Raw genomic sequence first — 18,678 nt, forward strand, 5'->3', positions numbered from 1 at the left:
AAAATAATGAGCCTGACATGGCTTTTCACATGCCAGAAATCCATTTATGAAGGACTGCTCATTTTATTTTGAGAAATTAGGTTGAATTTTGGTGTTTAAGAGAAGGGAGGAAAGCCCTCTGGTTACTTTCATTTTTAAAAGGAGCACAAATGTGTGTTGAAAGAATAAGTTTTTCATTTTCTCAGCATTGGACACAAGTGAGGCTTCTAGAAAGAGTTCTAGTACTAGAAAAGGACTAAACTGGCCGTGCTAGCTTGTCTACCCAAACTAGCTTGTCTACCCAAACTCGAACGTCCCTAAGTCTCTTAGAGTTGCGGGTATTTGCTGCCTCCCGGGGAAAAGGAACCAGTTCCTCTAAATGAAACTGCACTTGCACAGAGGCGGCGGCCCACGGAGGCGGGGGGCGGGGTGGAGGGGTGAGAGCAAGCAACCACAGGCTAAAGACCCTTTGCATAACCTACTCTTAAATTGACTGAGGCTTGTACAGATACACTGAAACTCCAGAGGCAAACCCTAAGCGGTTACATTTTTTCGACCAGGTTTCCCAGCCCTGTCAATCATTTCCTGCTTTCTCTACCTCCGCAGCGAGTGCACACACACAGGCTTGGGTGGACCGCTGCCTTGACATTGAGCCTCTCTCCTACCTGAAGTGGAGCACCTAAGGAAGCCGCGAAGTTGGCGTTTCATTCATAATAAATGAATTCAAGGGAGGAGGGAGGCAGAGACAAGAGCCTTTCATCTCTGCTATTTAAAATCCCAGCATTGCAGCTGAAAGGGAAAATGACCTGGGAGTGAACTGCATCGGGACTGAAGTATTGCACGATAACGGTACGAGCGAGCGCGTCAGCGGCCCGCCCGCCGGCTATTTATACCCAGCAGATTATGCAATCTGGCTCCAGCCATTCATGCCCGGACTGGAACAACGCGCGCCGGGTGGGGGAGGGCACCATTCCCGGGTGCCGGGTCAGTTTCTAAGTTTGCATCATCCCTTTCATTACGAGAGAGCTTGGGTTTCTATTCGTGCCAGCGGGTCTTGGGGGAGACAGCTGGGCTACAAACTCACTTGGCACACATTGGCACACACGACTGCTTATTTAAACATAATAAAGGCACCCGAGCGCCCGAGGCGCGGCCCAGCAGAGTGCAGGGCAGGGCCCCCGGCAGACCGGAAGGAACTGATAAACTCAGCGCTAATGACACCTTCTCCCTCCCCCGTCGGAAGTGTCCTCCAAACGCCGGTCATTGAGAAATACTGAAGGGGCCGAATGGGGGTGAGATGAGGACAGGCCCCAGCGCAGCTGCTCGCGCCTCGCCTGCCGTGTCGGGGGGGGGGGGGGGTCTGCGGACCCAGCCGCACACACCTTAGGGTACAGTCAAGTCCTCTCCGAGTCACCCCTCTCCCCAACAGCGCCCCTGGTGGGGGAGGGGTAACGGTGAGTGATTTGTCGGATCCTACCCTGCCACTCCACCCCGGGGAGATCTACACATCCCGCCCTACTGGACCCCGACGGGCTAGAAGTGAGAGAACGAAGGGCACGAAAGAGAGAGCAGATTGCCAAGAAGGATAAAATGTCCTCTTCCCCTGGGACCCACGCCGGCCGGGAGGAGGCTGGGGGGCCGTGGCTGCCTTCAGAGTAAAACAAGACCTGCGAGTCTACTGAGCATGCCCGTCCCGGGGCCGCCGAGGGTCGCTCCGATTCCGTGCTCCGGGTTTTCCCGGAGGCCGTGGGGTGGGGGGACCCGGGCGGGGGTGCTGCCCCCGCCCGGGACTCTGGACTGAGAAGCTGGTGAGGCGACGGGTGCCTTGCTGGGGCCTCTGCTAGGTTTGCGTGAGGTTGTGAGTAGGTCGACATTACTTCTGAAGCTGTACGATCGCACTGTGAGTCGACACCCTTGATTGATCCTGTTTAGAGCTGCTTTGCCCCGTTTTGCAGGTTGTAGGGGGGAGACAGGGATGTAGGTGTTTAGCTCGTTCAGTAATGCCATTAAATTAAAGCCCGAAATTCATGATAGCCCCGATTCTGGTAATCTAATAGACTTTGATAACACCGTCATCAACAAACATAACTGTTATTCGCCCAATGTGCCATTTATTTCATGGACTGCCAGGAGCAGTTAGTAACTGATGGGGAGGACCAATAGGTGACCTGCTAGGAACTTCCATCAAAAGGCCCCTTTTGGGTAATGAAAAAGGCAGAAGAAAAGTCAAAAGTTTTCTTAAGAGGAATGTGAAGTACTTGGGAGTGGAGAGGGGAGCATTTAGTAATCCAGGTGCCTAGAAAGAAGAAAGGGTTGCCATTAATTTTTTAAAAGAGGTATCTCTCTCTTTTTAAAAAGATTTTATTTATTTATTTTTAGAGAGGGGAAGAAGGAGAGAAACCTCAATGTGTGGTTGCCTCTGGTGTGCCCCCCACTCCTGCAACCCAGGCATGTGTCCTAGACTGGAAATGAACCAGCAACCCTTTGGTTGGCAGGCTGGCACTCAGTCCACTGAGCCACACCAGCCAGAGTGTAATGTTTTATTTGCAGTGTGCTTAACACAGTACCCTCACCTTACAGCCATTTAATCTTCCCAGCAACTCTATTCGTGGATATTATCCTGACATAGGCTCAGAGAACCTAAAATCCTGCTGGAGTCTGGCACAAGGGCAGGGCATCCAAATGGGGACCTGGTGAATTCTGGACCTTGAATATTTTTCTTAGCTCCTCTGGCTGCCTGGTCCGAGGGCAAGGGCCAGTCATACGCTGCCATTAGCAGGGAGCTGGATGAAAAAGTAGTGATGACACCACTTCTGCTTGCCTACCTATGGAAGTTAATAATCACCTCAACTGCCACCTGGCCATTTGGGCTCTCTGAAACGGGATGATGGAGCCAAAGAGGTGCCCACTGGGTGAGATAATTCTGGTATGGGAAAATGTTGGTGCTCCCAGAAGTCCAGGAATGACTGAGTGGGATCTCTTTCAGCACCTCTAGGAGAAAAGCTACAATGGCCAAATGTGAGAGCTTGGCAGACATCTTTGCTTTATGGAGATTTAGAGACCAACAAGATCTTGCTCTGTTCAGTGCTTTCTCATAGACTCTCAATGGCCTCACAAACTGAGAAAGACAACTTTGGCCTTGTTATCCTTGTGTTATACTGAAAAATTGCTAAAAGCTTCACTCAGGGTCTCTAGGCTGTTAGGAAAATACCAGAACCCAGGTATCGCTTCCATCTAGTGCCCTTTTCACCACCATATACCAGCACCCGGCATCAAAGGTGGATCAGGCCCCCGGCTGGTGTGGCTCAGTGGATTGAGCACAAGCCTGTGAACCAAAGGGTTGCTGATTTGATTCCCAGTCAGGGCACATGCCTGCGTTGCACGCCAGGTCCCCAGTTGAGGGAATGTGGGACAACCACACATTGATGTTTCTCTCCCTCTCTTTCTCCTCTTCCTCCCTCTCTCTCTCTCTCTCTCTCTCTCTCTCAAAAGTGGGTCAGGCCCAATCCATAGCCACAAAGTTCATGGTTGTGATCAGCATGAAGCTAGGGTAAACCACTAGTTTCTCCCTGACTCAAGGTGAAACTCCCATTCTCTTTGGAGTGCTTGTGGCCCTGCAAGTGTGTGTGTGTGTGTGTGTGTGTGTGTGTAAACCCTTTAGGCGTACTACATTTGAGGTGTGTTTAATTTCCTTTTAATTCATTCATTGATTGCTATTTAGTTAAAATATCTATGTAGTCTCTAAACACATTCAAGAGGATGGAAGTCTACTGTGCTTGGAGAGGAGGAAGGGGCAGGGGCTGTTATCTCTCGCTCCTAACAAGACCCCAGAAGTAAATACCCAACAGTCATGTAATTTGTGGGATCCACTGCAAAGTAAAAATGTGGAGCTCCTTGTTTGTTTAAACACTGTAAAGAATTTCAAGACTGCAACAGCAGAGCATCAACACAAGCAAAGATCCCTGTGCAACTGTGCAGGAAGCATACCCAGGAAGCAAGCCCTGCCCATCCCTCAAACAGTGTTGCTTTGGAGATTGTGGGCCCACCTAGGCCATGGTCCCAGGCCAAGGCAGAAAAAATAATTTAAAGACAGAGGGTAGGGAGAGGGGGACTCGCAGAGCTCTCCATCTCCCCATTTCTCTGTGACAAAGCTTACTGGGTTGGCAATCTCTGCCCGAGTAACTATGGTCTGCAAGGGCTGGGGACTGGGCCATTCTCCACCTACACGAGAGAGATTTACTGAATTATTTTTAAAAATATATTTGGGCTTACCTTTTAACCCGAGAAAGCCTATCATTTTTACTGAAATGCAAACGTTTCTGGGCTGTGTTGGACTTAACCTTTTATTCTCTTTATGTACAAATGATTCCTTAAAAATACTCGTCCCCTACCAAGACAAAAAAAAAAGATCCTAAGATTCACGTGAAACTGAAAAGCTTCTGCCGTTCAGGACCTTGGCAAGGCACCTGTGCCGCCCTCACCCTCCCACCTCACGGTGTGGGGGTAGTTGGTCCTCCGAGCCCGAATCCCCCTTAGGCCCTAATCGGAGTTCTGCATCTCCACTCTCCCTCCTCCTACCACCCCCCAGATTTTTAATCCAGGGGTTTGGTAGGAGAGAGGGAACTAAACGGGAGCCAGATGTGTGCGAGTCCCCCACTCCCGCCTCCTTCCTTCGCTCCGGCATCTTAAAACCCGGAGCTCTGACGAGGGAGGATCAGGAGCTACACAGACGCGGCGCAAACAACTCCGCTCCGCCGCTCCCCCGGGAGTGGAAGCCGGGGCGGTGGGGGGGCGGGGGGGTGCGGATAGGAAGCCGGGCATGCTCAGTAGACGCGACAAAGTTTTTTTTTTCTCTCTCTCTCCCTCCTCTCCCTCTCTTTTTTTTTTCGGTCGCAAGTAGGAAGCTTTTTGCACTCCACCACCTCTGGCCGCTGGGAAGACGTCATCGCTTCCGCCCTACTTCCTCCTCCTGTTGGCGGCGGTGAGAATCCAATATGGAGTAAATCGGTAGAGTCAAGAGATGGGGCTCGGACGGGGCGCCCTGCACCGCCTCCTAGGCGCACCTCCCCCGGCCTCCGACCGCTCCCCGAAACCGTGATTGGCCCGGCCCCCGGGGGCGACCCCGGACCAAGCCCCAACCCGCGACCGGCCCTCTTCTCTTAGCAGTCCCTGCCGCTCCACGGCGCGCTTGTTTTTCTCCTCGTCTCCCTCACTGTCGTCCCCTGTCCAAACCTCTCCCCCTCCGCCTGCTCCCTAGCCCCCGGAGCCCCCGCCCGCCTCGCCCCTCGGCGCTGCGGCGCTTCTTAACCCCTGAAGCTTGTCTTTGCACCCCTTCCCCCAAACCACTCCGCGCCTCGGTTGTCCTGCTTCCCCTTCTGCCTTGTGCGGCGCCCCCTTCCCCAACCAAATCAGGCGATCTCCGGAGATGTGAAGAAGGGGGGTGAGCGGACAGGAAGATGAAGGGAGCAAAGCTGCCCGCCGCGGGACAGGCATCTAGGTGAACAGGAAAATGACCGAAGAAACACACCCGGACGAGTAAGTTTGGCCGAGGGGTGGGACGCGTGTGCCTCGCGGGGGCAGCATGGGGGTCGGAACTGAGGACGCCGGCGGGGACGCTTCGTGGGTGAACTTGGCGTAGGGTGCAGAGACTCGCTGGCCTGTGGGGCTTGGGACGCGAAATTTCCTCCCTTGTTGGAGTGAGGAGGGGGCAAAATCTGCTGCAGGCCGGCGGAGGTGCGCCTGGGGTCGGCGGGCTGGTGGCTGCTGCGGGGGCCAAGGGCGCACTGGTGACCTCGGGGAGGTCCCCGCTCCATCTCCGGAGAGTTCAGATATCCACCACCACCCCGAAATCCTCGGCACCCAAAGCAGAAGACCTGTCACGCCCGCTTCTGATTCCTGGGGTCGGTGGGTTTTTACATGATGACTTTGTGACTTCCCGCCCCGCTGCTCGCCCTGCGGTCGGGTCTGGAGCCCTCTCCGGCCCAAGCTCCGCCATTTCGTTTTCTTGAATCGCTCTCATTTGCATACCACATTTTCATTCATAAAAAACACGGCCTTGAGCAAGGGGAGCACTAGGCGCGAGGTCTGCGGGGGTCTGCGTGCGTCGGGGTCCCCGCGCTGGCCAACATGCTGGAGCCGCCCTCGGGGTCCCGCGGCGCGTGCCAGTGCGTGTGCACGCGCTTGTGGGCCGGAGACTGCTGCCCCGCAGGGTCTGGGTAGTTCGGGGGGCGGATCCGAGGCGTGCGCAGCGGGGGGTGGAGATCGTGCGGGGCAGTGTGGCTGGCTTGTGTGTGTGTGTGTGCACGCGCGTGTGTACAGGCGTGCGGGGCAGTGCGCTAGGGGTGCGCGCGCGCGTATGTGTACAGGAGTGCGGGCCCGAGTGTAACAATGCTCGGGGTGCTCCGCCCTAAGGGCTGTCCGGCCAGACCCACTGCCCACCTTGGGACCCATGTGATTCTTCATCCCTGGGCGAAGGAGCAGCTCCCTGCAGCCTCACGGTCGCGGCTGTCGGGTTTGGTTTTTCCCCACCCCCTCCGGAGGCCGTTCCAATCGCGGGTGCAGCGGAAGCTAGGCCGCTGGGCCCGGCGCCTGAGGTCATCGCCCTCGGGTCCGAGCGGTCTCCACACAGCGGCCACCGCTTCTCAGCGGCTGTGCTTGCCACCAGCCACATTTTTTTTTTTTTTTTTTTTGTGAATAAGACGCTCTCCTTTATTGTCACATGATAGCCTTCCCCTCCTCCCCTGCACATTCATAAATCCGGAGCCTGCCTCGGCTCTTTTCATTCAGCGCTGCCTGCCATTAGCTAAGGTAGCGGTGGCGCTGGGTCGGGCGCAAAGACCCTGTCCGCAGCCGCTGGGACTTGCCCTGGAGGGAGACCCCCGGAGTGTCTGTGGGAGCGTGGGGCCTGCGGGTAGAAGGCTCCCGAGTCTTTTGCCTCGTAGAGCATTTGCAGAGAGGGGAAGTGACTCAGGGCTTGGGCCACCGAGAGGGCTTTTCTTGCAGCAGGTGACAGAATGCTGTGCTCTGAGTCTACTCACTTCTTTTTTAATGCCCTTTATCCTTTGGCGTCTGCTGTTGCCAGGCTGGGTGTGTGTGGGGCGGGGGGGGTCGTTGGGAGAGCTGGTCTTTGGGAAAGGGAATTTCCTTCCTGTGGGTCCCCAGGGAGCTTTGATTGCTGTAACCCCTAGTCTGCCGGACACACACCAGTAGCTGGAGAGGATCTGCCTGGTGTGCATGTTGTGACTATCCCACCACATCTGCTGGCCCTTCTTTCTTAGACATTTTTCTTGGCTTTTGTAGACTATCTTGAAATGGGAAAATGAAAAAAGTTGAATTTCTAGCGCTGAAATATGGGGGTGGTATATGCTGCCGGGCCTTGCCTCCTTCAGGACTTGATTAGTAACAGGTATTTCTATGGGTCCTCTGTCCCTGCACACACAAATAACAGTAGTACCAGGAAGGGACGCTTGCCATGCTCTGGGCTTCAGAATCCCGAAGATTGATTGGTTCGACCACCCTGTGTTGGCTCCAACCCTTGTGAATATTGGCCTGGCCTGTCTCTTTTCATGGCTGTAGGTTATCTGGTATCCAAATCAAAAGGACTTGTGTGGGATCACCAGCAAGAAATAAGTATCTCTATTCCAGGCTTTTAGAGCAGTTCAACATGGAACGAGCTGCCCCCACTGCTGTTAGAAACTCATTTGAGACCGTGGGTATTTGAGGACACGTTCTGGTTTCAGTGAGAGAATCAGAAGGCTGTAGCACCGTAGCCCACTGCAGAAACAGCCTTCTCGGGATTGCTTTTAATATAATGACCTTGGCATGAGACATAAAATGCCTGGTAAGAAAGCGGGTTGCATGGACTGTAAACTGGCCTTTGTGGACACTGTCCAGTTATTGTTCAACGTCCTTCTGTAATGACCCATTTGAAAATTTTCTTTCAAATGTTGGTGCCAGGAAGCAGGTTTCTGTCTGAGTTACAGAGCTTGCTGTGATTGCCCTTTCTTTGCTACTGCTGTCTGAAAGCTCAGGGCCAATAATTACTGCTGGATTAGGGTAGCCTTATTAGACTAGGTTTTGGCTAGATTTGCTTCTCTTTATGAATTTTGATCTTCTAAATTTTCTCTTCTAGTGATTCCAGATTTGAGGTCCCTCAGATACCTTTTGGAAGTCGGCAAGGTGTGCAGTACTTAGAAATGGTTGTATTAAATGGAGACCTGGGGGAGTTACATCACATCAAAATACAATAAATCAGAATCTCAGCACTTGTAAAATTATGCTTGATTTTAAAAAATAAGTGTTTTGCCTTCTAATGTTCTTTTTCACATCAATTTAAAATCCTCTGTAATAAGTGTATAGTTAGTCAGGAAAGTTTGCTTTTTTCACTGATGGTTCTAAAAAATAGCTGTTGTATAGAAAATACATTGACTGATTCCACTCCAGTTAGAAATGCATGTTAAGATTTATAGTTTTACAAATTTTTTTTTGTAATTTAAAAAGTAAAGAGCATCAACAAACTATTGAAAGTGGTCTTTGTATATAGGATTAGAACAATTTTTAAAAATCATACTGTATCTTCAAAGCATTTGATCATTGCTATGAATGGTTTGGAAATTCACAGCAAAAAAAAAAAAAAAAGAAAGAAATCCTCAAGTGAGCTATAACCCCAGAGACATCAGGTTTTCATTCAGCTTTTAATTTTGTTCCTCTTGTGAACTCTTCTGTGTAACACATATCTTGCTGAGAGAATAGATTTGCAGCTTTGCCTGCAGCATATTCCTAATGTTGAAAGATTTCTCATTAAAACAAGTTTGATTTTTTTTTGCGGAGCCATTTCAAAATTAGACATCAGAATTATATCTAAATATTTGAGCTTACTTCCTGAAAGGTGAGAATATTCTTTGGTGAAACCACAATAGCATCGTCACACTTAGCAAAGTTAAGAATAATTCCCTAATGTCTTTAACACTCAGTCTCAATTGTTTGAAAAATTTCTTTTATAAATGTCATTTTCACCTAGGATCCAATCAAAGATACTGCACTAAATGCCACGTGAAATATATTTAAAGCTCAAGGCTTATCCATTTGCTCACATTCTGATCTAAGGCAGGTTAGTCATGTATCTCACCTAGGTTTTACCTGAGTATAAATAAAATGGGAATAAATATTAGTGATTTTATGGAGCTGCTATGAGAATTCAATGAGATCGTTTATATAAAGCTTACAATCCAACACCAAGCATAAAATGAGTGTCTAGTGTGGCTCTTTAGGGAGCAATGAGGTAGGTTTTTAAAAAAGTTAGCTTGTTAATTTTCCGATAACCCTGGAAAGGAGGTGTAAAGTTACTTGCCTAAGGCAGCAAACATTTTTTTAGCACTTTACTTTGATTTAGTCTTCTTGACAATCCTGTGAGATAGGTGGTATTATTATTATAGTTATATGGGGAAACTGAGGCACAGGCTCATTAAGTAATCTGCCCAAGGTCATATCTTTAGTAACTGAAGGAGCTGGGATTGTAGCACCCCAGCAGCCTGGCTGAGGAACAGCTACGTTTTAACCACTCTATGGTACTGTCTCAGAAGGGGAAAGGGTGGCCAACCTTGGTTACTCCGACTTAAGAGCTCACACTGTTTCTACCCATCCTGCTGTCCCTAATTCTGCGCTGGTGACAATTGGTCATTACCATAATTTCTTCCATTTCCCTTATCTTGCCGGAAAATGCAATGAGGCACATACTGGATTAAAATGGATTTAAATAAACTTGGGTTTGAGAATTCTGTGATGTACCTTAAGGTAATAGAAGTGTGAATTCTTTACATTCATTGAGATAACAGCTGTGGAAATTAGACTTGATACAACAAACATTGATCTGTTTTCCTTGCCCTAGCCTCAAAAACAGGATGTGTTTCTGCTGTACACTAGTAAGATCCTTAAATATTAAAAACACAGAGTTGACTTTGCATAATTGGAATCTTGGTTCATTTATCAGAAAATCTCGAAAGTGAGACAAAAAATTAGAAAGAGTTTAGCAAACTTGTAAGCCAGGAAGTTGCCGGTGTGGTCTATGTCATTGCAGAAAGTCATTGTCCAAAGTTAAGTTCCGTTCGCAGGGCCCCTGGTCGTGGTAGTTGGTGGGCCTGGACTAATCTCCACCTGCTGAGTTTGTTTCTATAGGGATATTAGCAAATGCAACCTCCTTTCTAGCTATAGTTGGTCCCCTCTGCTTTCCAGTGCCTTTAACTAATAAAATGTATAAAAAGTGAATCAGAACACATACCAAGACTATTCTGCTTTAACCTGCTTACTCATGTTCTTTATTGGGGAATTCTCTTCCTTCCTTCCCTTGTTCAACAAGTGAAATTCTCACTCCCCCAAACCAGCTTGGAGCCCTTCCTTTTATGAGGTCCTTTTAGACTTTCCTCACCCCTGTTTTCAAAGTCAGAATCAAGGACTGTTTTTCCCCACACTGTGTGGCAGCTACCACAATTTAGATTTGGGCTTATACCCAGCGAAAGTCTGCCCCAGAATGTGACTTTTTGGATTCAGGGTTACCTCTCAACTGCCTGGTTTTCTGGCTGTTAGCCCAATGCCATCGGGCATATTGTGGTCTCTGAATAAGTCTATTGATTAAAGATTGATTTAATCATTTAAAAATGCTGTTTCATCCCTGTTGACTAATGCAATAATTACCATTTTATTTGGTTAGCTAGGGGTGTATAGAAGTCTCCTTCTGAGAAACTCCCATGAGCCCTTGGAGTGGTTTGTGGAAACTGGATATAGAACTTTCTGGTCGTGGTGAAATGTGACTGACAACTCAAAACCGTTTTGATTCCAATCAGTATTGGAGTAGGAACTAGGAATAGTACCAATAGAACTGAGAAGTAGAGCACAATAGTCCAGGGCCTGTGTTTCTGCCTCTGCAGGAGAATATCTGAAGAAATCACAGTATTAACAATTGGCAGTAGCTGCAGGGTTCTGATGGCATCTTAACACTTGAAGTGGGAGACAGCTGTGCTGATGAACTCCAGTATTGGTATAGTTCCTATGTTACTGGACTGAAGGAATACAAATGCACAATCTAACAGCAAAATCTTCCCAAACTGAACAAGATGATAATAAAGGCAGAGCAGGAAGTTTTGGTGTGTATGGTTGTTTGTTTTGGCTTATTTTCCTTTAAGTAAATTGGGCTGACTTTTAAGGACCTAGTCATATTGATAAACCTGATGACTATTTTTTTAAATTTTATTTTATTTAGCCCTCACTGTTATGACTCAGTGGGTTGAGTGCTGGCCTGTGAACCAAAAGAGTTGCTGGTTCGATTCCCAGTCAGGCACATGCCTGGGTGCAAGCCAGGTCCCCAACAAGGGGTGCATCAGAGGCAGCCACACATTGATGTTTCCCTCCTTCTCTTTCCCCCTCTCTTCCCTTCTCTAAAATAAATAAATAAAGCCTTAAAAAATTGTATTTTACTTCTTAGAGAGAGGGGAAGGGAGGGAGAAAGAGAGGGAGAAAAACATCAGTGTGCGAGAGAAAAAGAAAATCAATCGTTTGCCTGTTGCACGCCACTATCCAGGGACCTGGCCCACAAAATGGGCATGTGCCCTGACTGGGAATTGAACCGGTGACTTTTTGGTTCATAGACCTGCACTCAATCCATGAGCTACACCAGCCAGGGAAATGACTATTCTTGTAAATATTTCTTTTTAATCAATATTTAAGGCTAGAACATTGCTGCTTTGTTAGGTATTTTCTAGGGCTGTTAGTCTCTGGAGTAGAAGGCATATTTTGCAGGGCTATGCACGGTGCTGTGTGGGGCACCATGCATTTTCTTGTGCTTGCCCAGGGTAGGCCTGAAGGGTTGTTACCACAGCTTGACATGTCCCATGTGATTGATGGAAAGGAAGTCTGGTGGGGATCTTAATAAAGTCCTTGATAGTAACTGGTATGAGAGTTAAGAACAATTGTTTTAGAACTACTCATTTTTCAGGTAATCTTTGTCAATAATATGTTCACACGTGGCACGTTGCACACAGGATAGCAGATTGTGTATATGTCATGTATGCTACTCTCAAGGGTAGTTGAAGACTTAACAACAAAGTTTCTGTGTACTTGCACTTAAAGTATAGAGGCGGAGTCCTGGATTTTGACTTGAGCACTTGGCACTTGGGATTGAAGAGCTCAGATATGGGCAGCCTCTAAAATGTCTGGCTTCAGCTCCTCTGTGTACTGGAATAATGATTTTTCAAACCTGGTTCTTTTCATTCTTAGATATATTTATTCCCTGTAGTCCATTTATAAATGCTTAAAACTTAATTAGCAGGTGAAGTTCTTAAATTGTCTTTCCAAGTTCATCTAGCAATGACATCATTGCCTTTTCATTTTCATTATTTATTTCTCTTATTTGTTTTTCTCCTTGCGTTGCTTTGGCCCTAGCCTCCAGCATTGATTTTTCAGATAAGCTTTGTTTATTTTGTATTTGCATCCCACTCTGAGAACTGCAAGGAAGCTTGACCTATTGCCCTTCTTGGTATGGGAACAATAATTTATTAATCCGTTTAGGCCTGCTGGGCCCATAGTAGGTTTTCTGCAAATGTTTACTGATTGGTTAAAGTCCATAGTCATTAATTAAAAAATCATTTTGCCTTATAAAAATTTGAAGTCATTCATGTTGTACTTAACACCTGAAAAGACTTTGAGGTTGCTCTTCGAAATTGCAATTAGCTGCCAGAGTGGCAGTGGAGGAAGCATGGGCTTTGGGGTGACACCCCGCCCCTGCTCTCCACACACTGAGGGGCCCTAGAAAGCACCCTATGCCATGAGTCCAGGGTTAATGTAATCAAAGTTCATTCTGCTTCCTACTTCATGAGATGTTAGGAAATGGAGGTGGAAATAAAGTGTTTTAAGCACAGCACCTGACAAATTTGGAAATCGGTGGCACTCACCCACCTCTGGCAGGTCTCATGTCATGTAGCAAGGTGTTGCTTATTTTCAGAATTTACAAGGCAGAGTATAACCATGGACTGTGTTAGCTTCATAGTGACCTTTTGAGGCAAGAAATGGGGCTCTCACTTTATGCCTAGAGAATTGAAGGAGGTTTGTGGGAGAATTAGAGCCTAGAAGTCATGTTCTGCTTTTCATTCGATTTCCAGTTCTGTCTGGGTAAACTCCTCTAGAATAGCAGCCCAGTTTTTGTGCCATAATAATCAGTAATGCCCAGCTTGGCCCCTTGACTCAGTGATCCTAGTTGTCTCTGTTCTTTGAGATTTTTATGTCTTTTAGTTAGTTTGTCTCGTTTCTCACTGTCAGTGTTCTTACCTATAGTAGCTCCTTGGTGCTCTTGCCATCCCTGTCTGTGGTCTAGAAACCGTATTACCAAGATGTTCAAAGGATTTCTAAAATAAGTGTGGAGTGGGCAGGGCCCTGGGTTCTCTTAGATGTAAGGTAGCTTATGACTTGTTTTGTCTACTTGCGTGCTATGTTGGTATTTGCATTTTATATTTCCAGCCAAGGAATAAAGTGGATGCTGGACCAGAGATTTAATTTAATCAACATCTCAATAATTTTACTCATTTTTCCAGACCTTTTAAAGCCATGTAAGTGTGAATATTGTCTTAATATAGTAATAAAATCTCTCTTCTTTGCTTAATAGGTTAAATCAAATCTGTGGCTTCTCTCAGGCTCAAAATTCCAAAACAAGTCTGCTCTGCCAGAATGGTGTACCCTGGTTCAGTGTTACTTCTGGCCCTGAAGGCCTAATGGTCACCTTCTCGTTAATCTGTGTGTGTGCACAGGTTGCAGATCAGGAGCCTGCTGTTTGTAAACCAGCTTTGCATCTTGGACCATCCATTCTTAGATGACTTTTACGCTAAGGAAAATTAGAAGATACCAGATTATAGCTGTCCATTTGGAGTGTGGTAGATTCTAAGACTGAAGAACTTGATGTTAGAACATACTTGGACTCTTAATTGCAAAGCCCCGGGGAGCTTACTTTCTAGAGTGCTGGGCGCTTTCACATGCCTTAAAGGTACAAGAGTGTAGCATCGCCTTGATGCTTGACTGTCTGACTGCCAGAGTCGTGTTCCCTTCCTTCCCCTCTTTCTGCAGGGTTCCTTCTAGACCTGCAGCCATTGGAATTCCCAGGTGAGGGTGGGGGGTAGAATCCCCTAACAAGTTATTATGCAAGTTACATATATGGCAAGTGTACATTGTGCGGGCAAGTATTTCACACTCACACATGGAGGCGATATGTCTGACACCCAAGCGTCCCCAAAATACAGGCAAGGAAGAGATTCAAAGAGGTTAAGGTTAAGTATCTTGTCTGGGGTCTCAGAGCAGGATTTGTTATTTTTATCCCAGATCCTTTGACTTCAAATCCCATGTCTGTGGAACAGCATTGTGTATCATAATTTCACAGAACCTCAGTTTTCTCATTAAAAATTGTGTAGAGGTTGATTTGTATTACTGTTGAGTGAGTGAAATTAGAACTCAGAATCCTGTAAATGCCTCATGGCTGTGAGGTGACATTTCTTCCTCTCCTTCCTGTTCAGCTCTGTGGAGCAGGGAACCAGTGCCCACTGAGGGGGCCTCTTGTGTGCTGACATGAAGGAGCAGCTCTACGGACTCCTTGTTTGGAAAGAGATCTAACCACTTTCCCCTTTGATGGAAAAAGCGGGTGTGAGCAGAAGGCTCACAAAGCACAGTAATCTTCTGGACCTGCATTTCAGCCTTCCTGTCTTGAGAAGGAGGATCAAACTTGAATGTGCATAGGGAAGCACCTAGGGATCTTGTAAAATGAGGCCTGTGTTTTGGTAAGGCCTGGGGTTCTGCATTTTTAGCAAACTTGCTGGTGCTGCTGGCCCATGGGGCACACTTTGAGTACCAAGGGGCCTACCTGTGGTTGTGATGGTAGTGAGCTCACAGCAGCCAGGTTTGGGTCTTCAAAGGCGAGTTCACATAGCTGGCATTTGGAATCTGTTGAGGAAACTCATTGGACAATACACCCTGAGAGAGAACATCAAGCTCTAGTCCTTCCCTATCCCTAGCAGGACTTCTGGCTTTGAGGTATAGCTTGATTTTGGATGGGAATGTGCCAGTTTTTTTCTTTTCTTTTCTTTTCTTTTCTTTTCTTTTTTCTTTTCTTTTCTTTTCTTTTCTTTTCTTTTCTTTTTCCTTTCTTTTTCCTTTTCTTTCCTTTTCCCTTTTTCCTTTCCCTTTCTCTCAAAAAAAGTTCTTGGGGACTGCTAGAAGGCCCAAAAATCCCATCACTTCAAGAGAAATGTGACGTCCCAACACTTTGTGAGGTCTGACAGTCAGCTGGCACTCTGTACCCTCCAGACAAATCAGTCTTGTGTGGAAAGCCTGGGCCCTGGGAAGCAGGCACGCTCAGCCCTAGAAGAAATCACAGGAAGTAATTAAACAGAGAAGGTCAGAGAAAGAGGAAGTGGTTGTGTTGTTTCTGATGGGAATTGCATTGTTGTTCCTGGGGATCAAGATCCTGATGTTTAAGTCTTCTGGAATGTGGCTGCTTGGGGATTTGATTGTATTTAAATTGCAGTCCTTTTAGTTTATTCTTTTAGACAGCAATCTAGTTAGGAAATGAATTGCTTTTGGGTCTTATCAGGAATCCCCACGTGCCTAAGCAAAGTCTTAAGCAGGAGTTGCTTATAGCTTGGCAAATTGCACTTAAATGAAATGAATGTCAAGACTATTAGAGGTTAATTTTAGGTGTCTGGAGTTCTTCCTAATTCTCCTGATTAAACACTTTAACATAATAGTTTCCTTAATTGGAATAATGATAGAATATTAGCATGCATATTAAACCATTTACCCAAATTTGAATAGGGTTAAAATGCAAATCATCCATCACTTGTCAGTGCTTCCTCTTAGTGATAATTCCTGGTGAGAGATGGGGAGAGACTGGAATATGAATCCAGAGTGGGGCTTTTTTCAGTCAGCATTGTGAGGAGAGCTGAGAATAGACCGAGGACTGAAGTGAGAGATCCTTTGTTTCCCCCAAAAAGACATTCTGGAAATACTAACGCCTGTGATAGTACTGTCTGCAACATGGAGGCTGATGCAGTGGGAAATCCAAAGTGAGTTGATTGGACATCCTTTCCAATTGTATCTTCAGTAGCCTGTAGTGTTTTTCCTTCAGAGGAAGGTAATGGGAGACTTACAGCTCCTCCCCAGCATTTAGAAACCGCCTCTGAAGTCTTGAACTCATGTCACCACTCAGCAGTTCCCAAACAAATGGTTGAGAACCCATAAGCACCCCAAGTATTGTTTATGAACCAAATACATAAAGTCACCCATGTATATGTGTTACTCTCGATGTGTTTATGGAATAATAAAATACAACCTCATTAAAATACTACTGAATTCACTGTGGATGTTTGTTGTATTTTTCTCAACTCACAGTTATTAAAAAGCACAACTAGAATCCCTGGGGAGTAGGGGCTAGTCCCTGAATTTCTTCCCTTTGAGACCTGTACTTAGAAAGTTGGGACTCATTGCTGTGGCCCTCATTCTGGATGGAAGGAGAGAAGTGTGGTCCTTCTGTAGGGGAGGCTTGTGCAGAGGGCACACTCCAACTGCCGGGGGGGTTGGGTGGAAGGTCTAGCAGGGGTGTCCAACTTGCTGTGAATGCAGCCCAACACAAAATCATACGTTTACTTAAAACATTATGAGATTTCTTTGTGATGATGTGTCGCAATGTATTTAATGTGTGGCCCAAGACAACTCTTTTTCTAGTGTGGGACAGAGATGCCAAAAGGTTGGACACCCCTGGCGGAGGACCAGTTTAGTTGGAGGTGGATGTAGTGGACTTGCAATGAGTCAGGACAGCTCCACTGGAGACTTGGGGTGAAGTTGGATGTTCTCACGAAAGGAGGGACCACTGGAGGAGTAAATGTTGGGACCTTAGGCTAGATGTTGAGCTTCTTCTCTGGACTCAGTTTTCTCATCTCTGAAATAAAGAGATTGAAGAACTTTTCTAGTCCAAATATTGCAAGGACAGCTTGTGTTAAAAAAACTTTTATTTTTAGTATAATATTCTTTTTAAAAATAGAAACAAAGAAGAAATTAAAATGCCTCTTGCTACACAAGCCCAGGGAATGTTCAACATCTTTCAACATGGTGGGACTGGAGTTTCAAAAGACTCGTCTGAAGATGGCCTTGGTCCTCATTGTGGGAAGAGGGGCAGGTCAGGCAGGCTGGGGAGGAGGCATCTTGTGGCCAAGGTTCTTCCATAGACAGGGAACTCCACCCCTGGGTTTATGCTGGGGAAGCTCAGAGAAAGAGCTGGTGCAGCTGGCTGAGGCTAAATTTGGGAGGCTATTCTGTGCCAGGCTCATGAAGTAGGCGTTTGGACTTTTGTTCTTTAGGTAGAATGGAGCTATTTAAGGTTTTCAAGCAAAGAAATGATAAAGTGATATACTGGTGAATCTGAACTAGCTAAAGAGTAGGTTCAGACAAGACTGGAGTCGGGGCGCCACTAAGGGCTGTGGCTCTGCCATATCTGGGCAGCACTTTTCTCTCTGGTTTTAGTGAAATGCCAGAGGCATTAATGAGAAACCTGTTCCAGAGAGGCTGTCATTCTGTTTATCAGAAGATGGCGAAGGGGGCTGTGGAATTCAGAACAACATTAGCCAACTTACTTTGTAGATCAAACTTACAGTGTGGCAATAACCCACGTGAGGTTTTTTGGTTTGTTTTTAATATTGTTACTTCTGCAGGATCACAGCACTGGTCAACGGAAATGGTCCTTCTCCACTAGCATCAAATGATTGCAGCTTGACCATGAAATTACAGAATTAGAGAGGATCTCAGGAAAATACCAGCTCAGCACTTTTTCAGTAATTAAATTGCAATCTAAAGAGGTTGAGTGATGAACCCTGGTCACACAGCGAGTTGGTGGTTTGGGATCTGTCAGCAAGCAGGTGCCATCTGCTTTTGGATCCAGCCCTCTTTGGGGTGCTATGTTAAACATTCACGACAATCACTGCCCTCGAGTTGTTGAACCCTTCGGAGATGGGAAAAAGATGGTGGTAACTTACTCGACTCAGGTAAATGTGGCCCATGTTGACGGTGAGCCATCAACACTGAACAGAGTGCTGGCCTTGGTTAGGCCCTGTACGGGACTGTGGTGAGCTTGCCAAATGCTGTCCCTGTGTGGCTCGCCAGTGGGTGGCAGGTGGGTATTCCCTGAGTTGTGATTCAGGGACAGGAGGGAGGGAGTGGAGGCAGAGTAGGGCCTCCTTCAGCTCACTGTCCTGGGAGAGAGGAGATGAGTCTTTAGATGAAAAGTTGAAATACATGTGACATTCCCAGGTTTTTGCACCTGGGGCACCAGCAAAAAAAAGTTTATGAAATATTACCTAAGCTTGTTCTTCTTCCCCATCTCCAGCACCTTCTGTTCTCCCCATTTGTTTGTTTTTTGATGTTAACTGCCAAGATGGTGTGGTCATAGACAGCAGGAAGTAGCATTCGATATGCAGGTCTCCTGGGGTGGGGGTCTGGGTGGGAAGGGTGGTAGTATGGCACATTCATGTGAGAACTCGGAGCACTTCTAAGTAAACAGGTGCTTTTACAGCCAAGAGAGGAAGAGAAGAGTTCACTAGCTGGTCATATAATGAGCATTTTTTATGGCAGCTTTTTGCTGTAAGTTTTTATAAGGCCCATAGGTTAACGCCAAGTAAAGAA

At 46.8% G+C, this 18,678-nt stretch overlaps 1 protein-coding gene across 3 annotated transcripts in view; it reads left to right on the top strand.

Moving 5' to 3' along the window:
- Window positions 1–1,825: 1,825 nt before the first annotated feature.
- Window positions 1,826–18,678, top strand: part of SPRED2 (sprouty related EVH1 domain containing 2) — a 111,866-nt gene continuing 95,013 nt past the window's right edge. The window contains exons 1-2 of one of the 3 annotated variants that reach the window (XM_045827979.1): window positions 1,826–1,879; window positions 4,880–5,514. In XM_045827979.1, the coding sequence (XP_045683935.1) occupies window positions 5,489–5,514 (26 nt within the window). In that variant the 5' untranslated portion in view covers window positions 1,826–1,879; window positions 4,880–5,488. Of the gene's footprint in view, window positions 1,880–4,775; window positions 5,515–18,678 lie in introns of those variants that run through there. The other 2 variants (XM_045827980.1, XM_045827982.1) reach the window with 2 other exon arrangements.

Source organism: Phyllostomus hastatus, unplaced genomic scaffold (assembly GCF_019186645.2).
Source record: "Phyllostomus hastatus isolate PE091 unplaced genomic scaffold, TTU_PhHast_1.1 phas_scaffold_78, whole genome shotgun sequence".
Classification (NCBI taxonomy): Eukaryota; Metazoa; Chordata; class Mammalia; order Chiroptera; family Phyllostomidae; genus Phyllostomus; species Phyllostomus hastatus.